The sequence below is a fragment of the Drosophila albomicans genome, chromosome X, assembly GCF_009650485.2.
Source record: "Drosophila albomicans strain 15112-1751.03 chromosome X, ASM965048v2, whole genome shotgun sequence".
Taxonomy (NCBI): domain Eukaryota; kingdom Metazoa; phylum Arthropoda; class Insecta; order Diptera; family Drosophilidae; genus Drosophila; species Drosophila albomicans.
The window spans coordinates 30,935,295-30,947,708 of record NC_047627.2 but is presented as its reverse complement, the minus strand read 5'-3'; the positions used below and the strand labels follow the sequence as shown (position 1 = coordinate 30,947,708).

Below are 12,414 nucleotides of genomic sequence, written 5' to 3'. Positions count from 1 at the left end.
ATCGCTGACACTACACAATTTGCCCCACCTACCAAACACAATCCCCTCTACCCTCTCTCTCTTCTCGTCTCTCGTCTCTCTTCTCTCCACTAACTTTTGTCAACGCTGCGTGCTTTTCATGCTCTATTAAATAACTGGACAGCCGGCAAATGTTACAACAACAACAACTACAAGTGGGTGGCATTTTTTATTTTTTTAGGCTTTTTCACTATACGAAAGTTTTGTTTTTCTTTTGCATTTTTTTCATTTTTTTTTTTTTTGGGGTTCGGCCCCACGTCATGTGGATTAGTCAAGATGTCAACTGTGCGTCTTGTGTGTGTTGGCTTTAAGCTGGTTACAATTCGCTGCTTTGAGGTCAGGGCCAAGCGACAATTGAGCGATTATAGCTTGCGTTATAACAATTAAAAGATAAATCAATGTGTTATTAGAGTTATGTGTGGCACAATCCTTGCCACACATATCCACACCCTGGCAACAAAACTTACATAAAAAACATTCAATTATAATTATAAAACAAATAACGATAATGATGTATAATAAAATTAAAAAAAAAAATAATGATAAACGAACTTTTGAAAAGTTAATTTATTTACATTTCAAATCAATTAAAATAAAAATCCCTATTTCAAAGTCAAGCTAAAATATGTAGCCATCTGGCAACGCTGTGCGTATTAATATGCATTATAATGAAATAAAAAAAAATAATAATGATAAATGAACTTTTGAAAACTTAATTTATTAACAAATAAAATAAAATAAAAATCCCTATTTTAAGGTCAAGCTTAAATTTGCAACTAGCTGGCAACGCTGTGCGAATTAATATACATTATAATACACCAAATATAATGAAATTAAAATATAATAATAAAAAATGAAGATTTTTAAAGCTTAATGTATTAACAAATGAAATAAAATCAAAGAAAAATCACTATTCATCTTAAATTTGCAACTAGGTGGCAACTCTGTGCGCATTAACCTTCTGTAAAGACGCCTTAACCCTTGTGCGACCCTTGAAGCTAATGTTGTCCACTAAGCAAAGTGGCTGCCATATGAGTGTGCATGTGTGTGTGTGTGAGTGTGTGTGTGTGTGTGTAGTTTATATATGGGCAGAGCCGCTTGACGACGTGCTTAGCATTTGCAATGCGACTCAAGAGAACAGCGCACAACAGAAAATATCAACAACAACAACAATATTTAAGATCCAAACGATGCTTTGACTGTTTTTTGTTGGGTGTTGGGTGCTTCCACAGAGTGAGAGACAGAGAGAGAGAGAGAGAGAGAGGGAAAGAGTGTCGTCATCGTGTCGTCGTGCATGCCAAGAATTCAACATGTGAGCTAGCTGTAAGAATGCGTTTGGAATTTGCCTACAACACAACTAAGCAAAAGCAATAACAATAACAGTAACAACAAATCTCATCATTTACACCCACAACACAAACACAAACACACTCACTCACACTCGTGCTTTAAGTAGTTTTCCATGGACGAGGAACCAACAACAATTTTATTGAAAGAAATTCAAAATAAATATCATAAATAGTTAGAAAAAAAGTAATCAGGTAAATTAAAAAATCAAATTTTATTTGAAGGCGATAAAAAATTAAAATGTTACGAAGTTCCAATAAGAACACATGTGCAATGCAATTGGCAACATTGCAACCCATCATATGCCTAGCAGTTGGCAACATTGTCTCGCATAATAGTTGGCAATATTTTCGCTCAAAAAGAAGCGCGGAAGGAGGGAAAGAAGAATGAAGACAAAAGCAGGCGCAAAATACATATTACAAATTCTAGGCAAGAAAACGCTTCAACGCTTTGTTGTTATGCGCATTAACATACGCACACATACACACACAGAGACACACTCACGTAGTTTTTGTTTATCTCTTATTTGTGGTTCGTCGCTTGTTCGTTAAGACGCATTTTGCGCTAGAAACAAATTGTAGTGTGAGCGAATATCTTAAAAGTTCATGCACACGCAATAAAGCAGAAAAACAAAAAAAAAAAACAAAATGCGAAAAAGAAGAGAAAAACATGTAAATCAAAGTATTGTAAAAGGATAAAACGTGCATTGAACTTGCCGCATAGAGAGAAAAAAAGACAGAGAGATAAGCACACATATACATATGTACCTTAACAAAATTCAAATAACAGCGCTAAACTTCCAATTGGAATTCATTTCCTCATAGCGCAACTGAATAAGCACAAAAACAAATATACACACTTATGTCTATATAGCTTACATACATATGTAATTAAAAAACGCTTTACAGCACTGCCTTGACCTTAACACAATAAAATAAATTGCAGCAATTACAACAACTGAAAGCAAAGCCATTTTAACAGCGCTCACACATGTTGAATTGCATTGTGTGTGTGTGTGAGTGTGTGTGTCAATTATGCTAAGCTGCCAGTGGGCGGTGGGAGGAGAAGGAGAAGGGGTAGCTGTGCTGTTAAGGCGCTGTTAGAATTTTGTGCACTGTCCACTTTTTGTCAAGGCGACCATGACCAACAGGTGGCGGCAGCACAACTACGTATGTATGTATGTATGTGTGTGCGTGTTGAGCATTTGAAATAACAGCGCTCGCACACATGTGTGTGTAATTACATATATACATATGTAGTTGTAGTTGCTGCGCGCCTTGCATGCAATTAAAAATAATACAGTATTTACCAAAGGGCTGATAATAATAATAATAATAGCGCCTACGCACACCAACTTGTTCATTGACAAATGCAACACACACACTAACACACATTGCAAAAAGCCTTGATCTTGATCGCACACACACACAAACACATACACATCGACGACCGTCAACGGCGACGTCAACTTGATTGCCATTGCAATGGGAATGGCACGCTAGCTCTATAGCTGTTTCTTTCTAACTACAGCCAGTTGTTGCTTTGTTGCTATTGCTATTATTTACAGCACTTGATTTGATTTGATTTACAGCCAAGACAAGTTTTTTTTTTGTTGTACCAACCTTGTCTTTGCCCGTTTTGTCTTTGCTGAGACTTTGCTGGCAATCATTATGATGATGGTGGTGACGATGAGAGAGGGGGGCGGAGGTTGGCCACTTGCACTTGCAATGCGCCATTTGCCAATTGTAATTGCCAATTGCACTTAATTGATTGCACTTTATTTATTAATATTATTATTTGATTGTAGTTCGTTTGGTTTTTTCGTTTATTTTGTTTTATTTTTACACTAATTATTATGCTGCTGCTTTCTCACTAGTTGCACTTGTTTCACACGCGAAAGAAGAGAAAAAACTGATTTGTGAAGAGCGGGGGCGAATGGCAAAACTAGGTGGCAACCCTTTAAATATGTAGTTGACTATTAATCACAGTGGACACTCACTTGTTATTAATGGTATTTCAAAAAATATTAAAATATATGAAGCAAATTAAAGAAACAACTTTATCATTTTGCATAGTCTTCTTTGCTGCTTACTCTACTCATAAATTTCAGTGATCGATGCTAAACAGCATTCACTGTATTTAAGCAAAGGGTGCACGCATACTTTTACACACATACTATGTATACACACTCACACACACAGCATACATTTTTTTTGGAAGGTGCAGGAGAATACAGGAGACAGAGAAGAATGCACAAACTGCGCTTACAGTTAGAATTCGGTCGTCGTCGCGTTTGCACGGTTAGAATTTGCCAAAACTTTTTGTCGGTTTCTTGATTTTGTTCGTTTTCGGTTGCGCAGTTATTTCAAAACGAAGAAGAATATAGTTCGCTCTCGCTCGCACTGAGTGCATTGTAAATGTGGAGCACTCACGCTCTTTCACTTGCTCATTTTTTTTTTTTGTTGTTGTAAAGTTGCAAAATTTGCTTTCGATTTGATTTATTGAATATATTTTAATTATTTTCTATTTACTTGTATTTGCAGAGAATTACCTAACGCCGGCAGAACTGTTGCAGCGTCTGAGCTGCAGCGCAGCAAGCAGCAACAGCGACAACAACACCACCAACAACAGCATCAAGAGTAATCTTCATAAAGCAACAACAACAACACCCGCAACAACAACAACAAGCAGCATACCAAAAGAAAGCCCAAAGCCACAGTCGCCGTCGCCGTCGCCAGCGCATTCGCCAGCAGCCGACGACGTCGCAGTCGCCGACGCTGTAAAAGAAGTCGCAGCAGAAGCAGAGGAGACTGAACCAGCAGCCGCTGCAGCGACTGACGACGTCGACGTCGACGTTGATGTCGGCATTGAGGCGCCGAAGCCGCGTTATTACAACAACGCCGGCGTTGTGCTAACGCAGGCACAGCGCAAAGAATATCCGCGTGACGTCAGCGTCGCCGTTGCCGTCGCAGCAGCAGCAGCAGCAGCTGCTGATGAGAGCAGCGATAACGATAACAACAGCGAATCGGACGATAGCGATAGCGATAATTGCAAATTGATTGTCGACGAAAAGCCGCTGCTGCCCATCGAAGAGCCGCTGTCGCTGCGCATGCGCAGCACGCCACCTAGCGCCGAGCAGCGACCAAGTCCGCCGCCGCCGCGTCTACCCGCCGTGCGCTGCAGCGTCATCCAACGTGCGCCGACAGCGACGCCAGCAGCAACGCCAGCAGCGACGCCAACTGAGCTGCAATATCAACGCACACTCGATCTCGAACAACAATTGGCGCCAGAGCAACAGGAACCCATCGATTATCACGTGCCCAAGCGACGCAGCGCCAACGCCAACGGCAGCGGCGACAGCGACGACGAGCAGCAGCAGAACGCATTGCGTTTGCAGCGTGCGCGACGCATACGTGAAGCGCGACGTCGCAGCAGCTATTTGGCAGCGCGTGTGCTGCAATTGAATCCACGCCTCGTTCGCAGTCTGCCCGGCATTTTGGCCGCTGCAGCGGGACACGGACGCAACAGCAGCGGACAGCAGCAGCAACAGCAGCAGCAGCAGCAACAACAGCAGCATCAGCAACAGCAGCAGCAGCAAAGCTTTCAGGCCAACTCCGGCTTTGGCGCTGGCAGCGGCGCAGGCAGCGGCGTCGGCGGTGGCGCAGGCAGCGGCGGTGGCATGGGCGGCGGTCGCGACGGACGCGGCAATTACGGACCCAATTCACCGCCCAGCGGCGCTTTGCCGCCCTTCTACGAGAGCCTCAAGAGCGGCGGCCAGAGTGCTGGCGAGGCGGCCACGCCCCAGCAACAGCAGCAGCACCAGCAGCAACAACAACAGCAGCAGCAGCAGCAACAACAGTTGTTGCTAAACGGCAACAACAGCAATTCATCGAATTTTCTCTCAGCGTACATAATGTCGGGCAGCGCAGTTGCAGCGCAGTCGGCGTATAACAGCGGCACAGCGGGCGGAGGAGGAGGCGGAGGGGGAGGAAATGTTGTTGGTGGTGTTGGCAGCAACAGCGGAGGACTCGATGGTAATAACATTTTGCACTTTGCCGCCGCCAACGGTTTGGGCAACAATAACTATAATGAACTTCATTCCAATTCCAAATTCCATACAAATCTCAACAACAACAACAACAATCAAATGTCTCATCCATTTTATGGCGGCAATCCATCAGCCTATGGCATCATATTGAAAGATGAGCCCGACATTGAATACGACGAGGCCAAAATCGATATCAGCAGCTTTGCTCACACCATCATGCAGGCAACCATGAACGGCAACGGAGCGGCGGGTGGAGGAGGAGGAGGAAGTGCAGGTGGAGCTGGTAACTTTGGCAGCGCCTACGAAGATGCCATCATGTCGGATCTGGCTGGCAGCGGAGGTGCTCCACAGTGTCCAAATGGTACAGCAGCAGCAGCAGCGGCTGCCGCGGCAGCAGCAGCAGCAGCCGCAGCGGCTGCTGTCGTTGATCCGATGCAATTTACGGCAACGTTGATGTTGAGCCAACAGACGGATCATCTGTTGGAGCAACTCTCGGATGCCGTGGATCTCAGTTCGTTTCTGCAGCGCAGCTGTGTGGACGATGATGATGAGGAGAATTCAACGAATTCGCCACCATCGCATCATCATCATCATCATCATCATCGGCAGGATTTCGAATTGGTCTCGACGCCATCGTTGACACCCGATTCGGATGTTGTCAGCGTGACGCCGTCGCATTCGGCGCAATTGGATGCATTGCATGAGAATCTCTTGACGCATCTCAGCAACAATATGGCGCGCAATGGCAACAACAGCGTCTACAGCTCGCAGCAACAGCAGCAGCAGCAACAACAGCAGCAGCAGCAACAGCACTTGCAGCAACATCTTGTCAATGGGCAGCAACAGCACTTGCAACAACAGCAGCAGCAACCGCCGCCAAGTTATCAGCATGCCACACGCAATTTGATGCAGTTGCAGAACGGTGGCAACAACAGCAACAACAATGCTGGCAACAACAACAATGGCTATCAGCTGCAACAACAGCAACAACAGTTGCTGCAGCAGCAACATCATCATGCACAGCAGCAACACAATGCCTATCAGCAACACAATCTGTATGCCCAGCAGCAGCAGCAGCAACATCATCAACAGCAACAGCAACAACATCATTTCCATCAGCAGCAGCAACAGCAACATCATCATGCGCAGCAGCAGCAGCAACATCATCATCAGCAGCAACATCATCATGCGCAGCAACAACATCAGCAACAGCTGCACAACGACAACAGCAATCTGTCGCTGCCATCGCCGACAACAACAGCAGCAGCCGCTGCAGCGGCGGCAGCAGCAGCCGCAGTTGCCGCTCTGCGTCCGATGTCGAGCAGCAGCAGCAGCAGCTCGCAGTTGCTCGATGCGAACACGGCAGCGGTTGCTGCGGCCGCATTGCTCGACACCAAGCCGCTGATACAAAGCGTAAGTTCTGTGCAAATATTGAAACCATTGAAAATCAACAATAGCAGCGCAGCGGCAGCAACCGAAGAACTCAATTTAGCGCCCTTGAATTACATGTTGCTGAGCAACAGCAGCAACAACAGTAGCAGCAGCAACAGTAATAACATTAACATTAACAGCAGCAGCAACAGCAATTCCCTTAACAGCACCAACAACAACAACATTAACAGCAGCTGTAAACCGAGAGGCATTAAGACTAATCGCAACAGCACTGTTAACAGCTCTGTTAGCAGCACTGTTAAGCTGGGTGGTCGAGCCAAGGCCGCTGCCTATGGCTCCACTCTGGTCACCTTCATCTCCACTTACAAATCATCGTCCACCGAGGTGCCGCCGCAGCGTCAAGTGCATCGCACCACGTTGCGTTCGCTGGCGAGCGCAGCGGCTGCCACAGCGGCTGGTCTTTTGCCCCCCTCGCCGACCATTTCGGTGCTCAACGAGAGCAAAATGTTGCAGCGGCGGGTAAGACGACAGCAACCATCAACTGTGTCGTCTCTCTTTCCCCATTTTCCTTCCACCTTATGTCCACCTTTGATATCCTCTTGTTTGCTTACTTAACAGCGAATTGTAGTTTAACAGCTTGTTAACACCCAAATGTTAGCTTTTTTTCTTATTTAACATCAACTCTGTTAAATGAAAAATGTTTGATATTTTAAAGTTTGCCATATATTCAAATGTACAATTTGTTCTCTTGTGTACTTACTATGTTAACTTTTTAACAGTGAATTTGTAGTTGCAATTTAACAGCTTCTTAATACTCAAATGTTACTTAACAGCTCTGTTAAATTCAATATGTTAGCAGACTTTTATATTTTAGAGTTTTGCCATATATTCAAATGTTTAATTTGTTCTCTTATTTGCTTACTATGTTAACATTTTGTTAACAGTAAGTTGGAGTTCCTTTATTGCTTATTGCTTTACTTACTATGTTAACTCTTCTAACAGCGAATTGTAGTTTAACAGCTTGTTAACACCCAAATGTTAGCTTTTTTCTTATTTAGCATCAGCACTGTTAAATGAAAAATGTTTTCAAATGTACAATTTGTTCTCTTGTCTACTTAATATGTTAACTTTTTAACAGTGAATTGTAGTTGCAATTTAACAGCTTCATAGCACTCAAATATTACTTAACAGCTCTGTTAAATTCAAAATGTTAGAGAAGTTTTATATTTTAGAGTTTGCCACATATTGAAATGTTTAATTTGTTCTCTTATCTGCTTACTATGTTAACTTTTCAACAGCGAATCTTAACAGTAACTGTTTAACAGCGAATTGTAGTTAGCTATTTAACAGCTTGTTAACACTCAAATGTTAGGTTTAACTATGTTAAACTCACAATGCTAAAAAAGTTGTTTATGATTTTAAAGATCATTTCATTAGTATGAGATTTTATTTTGAATTCAGTTTAATTTGTGCCAAAAATGCTAGTTAACATTATAGTAAACTTTGTTTTCTTCGTAAATTATAATTTTTAAAACAAATTTGTCAACACTGAAATGTAAATTTCTTCAATTTGATTATTATTGCCTAAAACTTATGTAAACTCTAATTTGTTAGCTCTGTTAAAACGAGTTGTTTATGACTTATGTTGTTAACATCGAAAATGTTAATCTTATATATTTCATATTTTTCAAAATTCGTATTTGTAATTTATTTGGCTCTGTTGAATATTCAAGAAAAACTTAAACACAATTCGCTTTCGAGTTCTGTTAACACTAACAGCAAATAACGTAACATTAGCTCTGTTAATTCCTATGTACAACAAGTTCTGTTATTCGCCCTCTGTTAGCATTAACAGTAATAGCTCTGTTATTTCCTCTGTGTTATTTCCCCCAGTGTTTGTCTCAATTGTTGTGCTGTTTTATCATAATAGATCTTGTCTTTGTGTTGTGATCGTCTTGCACTGGCTTAATTGCAATTATTTGGACACATTTTTAATGAGATTTCTTCTTCTTCAAACAGTTGGGACTTCCGCCAGATCTACAGCTGGAGTTTGTGAATGGAGGACATGGCATTAAGAATCCGCTGGCGGTTGAGAATGCGCATGGAGGCCATCATCACCACCGCATACGCAACATGGATTGCATCGATGATCTCAAGCATGGCCACCCATCGCAGCAGCAGCAGCAGCAGCAACAACAACAGCAGCAGCAACATCAGTCACAACAGCAGCAGCTGCAGCAACAACACTCGCCACACTCGCAGCAACATTCGCCGCAGCAGCAACATTCGCAACAGCAGCAGCAACAACAACAGACGTTGCAACAAGCGGCGGCTGCTGCAGCCGCTGCAGCTGCAGCAGCGGCTGTGTCGCAACATCATGCGCTCAGCAGCAGCAGCAACAACAGCAGCAGCGGCGGTGGTGGCAACAATCGCAACAACAGCAGCAGCAGTGTCAGCAGCAACAGCAGCAGCCAGGGCGACACTCTGTGCCCGAACAATAGCGGGGCCGAGGATGCGAACAACAAGTTCGTGTGTCGCGTCTGCATGAAGACATTTTCGTTGCAGCGTCTGCTCAATCGTCACATGAAATGTCATTCGGACATCAAGCGATATTTGTGCACGTTCTGTGGCAAGGGCTTCAACGACACCTTCGATCTGAAACGTCACACGCGCACACACACCGGAGTGCGACCCTACAAGTGCAACCTGTGCGAGAAGAGCTTCACGCAGCGCTGCTCCCTCGAATCGCATTGCCAGAAGGTGCACAGTGTGCAGCATCAATACGCCTACAAGGAGCGACGCGCCAAGGTGAGTCAACAAATCGATGAAATGCTTTCAAGACTTCAGAAAGGGACTGAGAAAACATTGTAGATAGTAAAAACTTGAATAGTTATTGAACAAAGTCGTTTCCAACGAATAGCCTTCTAAGAAATACCACAAGATATCGGGAGGTTGTTAGCAAAACATCACAATTACTTCCTAGAAACAATCTAAAGACAGAGAACTGACTTAAGATTTCAAAATGCAATAGTTAGTGAAGAATTATTAAGAAACTACCTTCCAAGAAAGCTTAGTAGATTTCGGGAGGCTGCTCACAAAACCATTAAATTATAATATTAACTCGCTAGAAAATTCAGAAATAAGAAAATATACATATGTTGAACAGTCATTGAAGAGAATATAGAAAACAACTTATTTTCTTTTGTATATTTATATACTAAAAATTCAATAAAAGATTCTTAATCCAATTCGAAAATAATGAAAAATATGTTGAACAATCAGTGAAGAGTGGAAATGAGTGAAAAGCAACTCAATAGAAAATAAATTATTATATACTAAAAATATAATAAAGATGTTTTGATGTCAATTGAAGCGATTCGTGAGACATGGAAAACTAACTGAGCTTTACAAAAATATTTAAAATAAGTTATTCTTCCCTTTTCGGAACTAGCTTAAAAACTTATTAAATATATTTAAACTAAATAAACACCATTTAGTGGCCCTTCTTCAGCTCCAACTGCAGATCAAAGTGGTAAACGTTATTTTAAAATATCGGAAATATTGGCAACAAGTTCGAGACTAGAGAACCTACAGTAAACAGTATTTTGAAGACTTTATATAGTATATAAATATACTGTATAAACAACAAGTTAGAGAACTAAAGTTCAAAATATTTTGAAGTATATAAATATACTGTATAAGCTAGAATTGCCCGCATACTGTTTTAGTATATAAATATACCGTATAAACAACAAGTTAGAGAACTAAAGTTCAAAATATTTTGAAGTATATAAATATACTGTATAAGCTAGAATTGCCCGCTTACTGTTTTAGTATATAAATATACTGTATAAACAGCCAGTTTGAGACTAGAGAACTTAAGTATTTTGATGGCATTATATAGTATATAAATATACTGTATAAACAATAAGTTGGAGAACTAAAGTTCAAAGAATTTTGAAGTATATAAATAAAGTGTATAAACTGGAATTGCTCGCATTAGTTTATAGTATATAAATATACTGTATAAACTGGATTCGCTCCCATACTGTTTTAGTATATGGTATTTAAATATACTGTATAAACTAGAATTACTCGCAAACTGTATTAGTGTACTATAAAATAAAGAAAATTTGAAAGTGGAAAGCTTATGTAGAACTTCTAATTCAAACTCTACCCAAGAAAAACATATTAAAATTGAATTTTCTTTTATTTTGCAGATGTACGTGTGCGAGGAGTGCGGTCATACGACCTGCGAACCCGAGGTTCACTATCTCCACCTGAAGGACAATCATCCATTCTCACCGGCGCTGCTGAAGTTCTACGACAAGCGTCACTTCAAGTTCACCAATTCGCAGTTTGCGAACAATTTGCTCGGCCAGCTGCCGATGCCGGTGCATAATTGAACAACAACAACAAAAACAAATCTGAAAACAGAAAACTGAATACTGAAAAAAAACAAAACAAGAAAAAAAAAACAACTGAAGCAACTGAAACCGAAACTCGTAACTAATAATTAATTAATATTAATTCCAATAATTATTCTAAGTGCAGAAACTAACCTAAAACTTAAGACTTAGACTTAGAAAATATGTTTCAACTTTAAGCTGTTCAACGTGCGACACTGAAGTTTTATGAAAACTGCCCACGAAAATGGAGAGATTATGTTTTGTACATGTATAATACTTTATACCCCCTTTATATATATATATATATAATCAGATATATATATATACCAATCTTAGTTGTAATGATGATTTAACTTAGTTTGTAGATTAGAAGATTTTCAAACACGTTTTCATTTCAAACAAATTTTCAACACTTTGCTGTGCAAAAAAACAAATTTATATACAAAAAAAAAAGAAGAAGAAAGATGAGAACAAATTTTGGCATGTTCCAAAAATATTTAATTTTAAACGATTAGTCAAAGTTTTTTTTTTTATTATTATTATTATTATTTTGTATTATGATCACATTTTTTTTGCGACTACAAACATTTTGTTGTAGTTTAGTTAGTAAAAAAAAAAGAAAAAAACAAAAACAATCTGCTTTAAGCAACATGATGAAAACAAAATGAAATGAGAGAAAATTATGTTTAATTCAATTATATTTTTTTGTTCGATAAACAATTTTCAATTAGCGAATTGAACCAGCTGCAAACATTTGCATTTATTTACACGTTTCACATTATATATATATATTATATAGAAATATCACACATTATGTAGCAATTAAGACAAAAATCACGAAAAAAAAATCCACAATGTAAATGTATTTATTATTAGAAACTTTTTTGAAGACATCACAAATCACGAAACGAAACGCGAGAATCAATTGTAAAGAGGCATAACAGAAAAACAAAAGAAAAAACAAAACACAAAACTAAGAAGAAAACAAAAAAATGAAATGAAATTTAAGTAAAAATTTTGCTTAATGTAACGTTAAGAATTCAAATTGTAAATGTAATGCTTAGATGTTAGTTAAATTAAAACGTAATGCTGTTCATAAATGAAGTCAAACAATCAATATGTATCATACTTGCTATCATTTAAGCGACACACACACACACACACACACCCATCGCACACCCTTCTTTTATTGCACTGTGA

At 40.2% G+C, this 12,414-nt stretch overlaps 1 protein-coding gene and 1 long non-coding RNA gene across 6 annotated transcripts in view; one reads left to right on the top strand and one right to left on the bottom strand.

Moving 5' to 3' along the window:
* Nucleotides 1-3,740, bottom strand: part of LOC127565473 (uncharacterized) — a 106,321-nt gene extending 102,581 nt beyond the window's left edge. For both annotated transcript variants that reach the window (XR_007954783.1, XR_007954780.1), the window contains exon 1: nucleotides 2,988-3,740. This is a non-coding gene — a long non-coding RNA (uncharacterized LOC127565473). The remainder of the gene's footprint in view (nucleotides 1-2,987) is intronic.
* LOC117566816 (transcriptional regulator ovo) overlaps nucleotides 1-12,180 on the top strand; it is a 32,111-nt gene extending 19,931 nt beyond the window's left edge. The window contains exons 2-5 of one of the 4 annotated variants that reach the window (XM_052003996.1): nucleotides 3,909-5,399; nucleotides 5,547-7,324; nucleotides 8,825-9,613; nucleotides 11,026-12,180. In XM_052003996.1, the coding sequence (XP_051859956.1) occupies nucleotides 4,475-5,399; nucleotides 5,547-7,324; nucleotides 8,825-9,613; nucleotides 11,026-11,211 (3,678 nt within the window). In that variant the 5' untranslated portion in view covers nucleotides 3,909-4,474 and the 3' untranslated portion in view covers nucleotides 11,212-12,180. Of the gene's footprint in view, nucleotides 1-3,605; nucleotides 3,666-3,908; nucleotides 7,325-8,824; nucleotides 9,614-11,025 lie in introns of those variants that run through there. The other 3 variants (XM_052004001.1, XM_052003998.1, XM_052003993.1) reach the window with 3 other exon arrangements.
* The last annotated feature ends 234 nt before the right edge of the window (nucleotides 12,181-12,414 follow it).